The sequence below is a fragment of the Myotis brandtii genome, unplaced genomic scaffold (genome assembly GCF_000412655.1).
Source record: "Myotis brandtii unplaced genomic scaffold, ASM41265v1 scaffold497, whole genome shotgun sequence".
Lineage (NCBI taxonomy): Eukaryota > Metazoa > Chordata > Mammalia > Chiroptera > Vespertilionidae > Myotis > Myotis brandtii.
Window position 1 is genome coordinate 444,986 of NW_005368954.1, and position 1,119 is coordinate 446,104.

The following is a 1,119-nucleotide window of genomic DNA, read 5'->3' on the forward strand; positions in this document are numbered from 1 at the left end:
GGGAAAGAATCCTCAATGAGGCCCATAAAGTGGTTCCAGGCGTGGACGGAAACCCAACCACCAACCAGGCCCAGATAGATGTCTCTTTTCCCTTAACTAGGCCTGAATGGGATTTCAACACGGCAGAAAGTAAGGGGAGGCTTTTGGTCTACCGCCAGACTCTAATGGGGGGTCTCTGATTGGCTGCTAGGAAGCCGACTAATTTGGCTAAGGTAGGAAATGTACAGCAGGAGAAGGATGAATCTCCAGCGGCCTTCCTAGAGCGGGTCATGGAGGCGTTCTGTACCTATACCCCCATGGACCCAGAGACTCTTGAGAACAAGGCGGCTGTTATCATGGCCTTTGTAAAACAATCTGCTGCAGACATTAGGAGAAAACTGCAGAAGATAGATAGACTAGGGGAGAAAAGTCTGCAGGACTTGCTGGTAGTAGCCGAAAAGGTGTACAACAACGGTGTATAACAACCGAGAGTCTCCTGAGGAAAGGCAAGCCCGCGCCATGGTGGCTGCCAGTGACAAGCAGACCCAAAACCTGGCCAAGATTCTGCTAGCCACCACCACGGAGTCCCCTGAGGAGCGGACCCGCTGCCTTCGCCAGCTTGCCAATGGCCAAGAAAGAGGTAAGGGGACCGCCCTGGGAAGGAAAAAGAAGCTGCAACAGAACCAGTGTGTTTACTGCAAAGAGATAGGGCACTGAGTCTGAGAATGCCCAAAGAAGGCTGGTAAAAAGGAAAACAAGACAGACTGGGTGGAGGTCTTGGAGCTGGAAGGACTGAGTGATTAGGGGAGTCGGGGTTTGGACCCCCTCCCCGAGCCCAGGGTAACTCTTAGAGTGGAGGGGACCCCTGTTGACTTCCTTGTCGACACTGGAGCACAACATTCGGTTCTCCGCACACCTTAGGGGAAGCTAGCTAATAAAAAGTCCTGGGTGCAAGGGGCAACTGGCATTAGCCAGTACTCATGGACTACCCGAAGAACAGTAGATCTAGGAACGGGCCGGGTATCCCATTCCTTCATGGTAATACCAGAATGCCCCTACCCCCTATTAGGACGGGACTTGCTAACCAAGATTGGAGCCCAAATAACCTTCAGACAAGGGGGGCCTCAGGTCACCGATGGC

The 1,119-nt window shown here is 52.9% G+C and overlaps 1 protein-coding gene across 1 annotated transcript in view; it reads left to right on the plus strand.

Moving 5' to 3' along the window:
• The first annotated feature begins 498 nt into the window (after nucleotides 1–498).
• The window catches only part of LOC102251053, a 4,891-nt gene continuing 4,270 nt past the window's right edge, over nucleotides 499–1,119 (plus strand). The window contains 1 exon segment of the mRNA XM_014548151.1: nucleotides 499–619. Within this exon segment, the coding sequence (XP_014403637.1) occupies nucleotides 499–619 (121 nt within the window).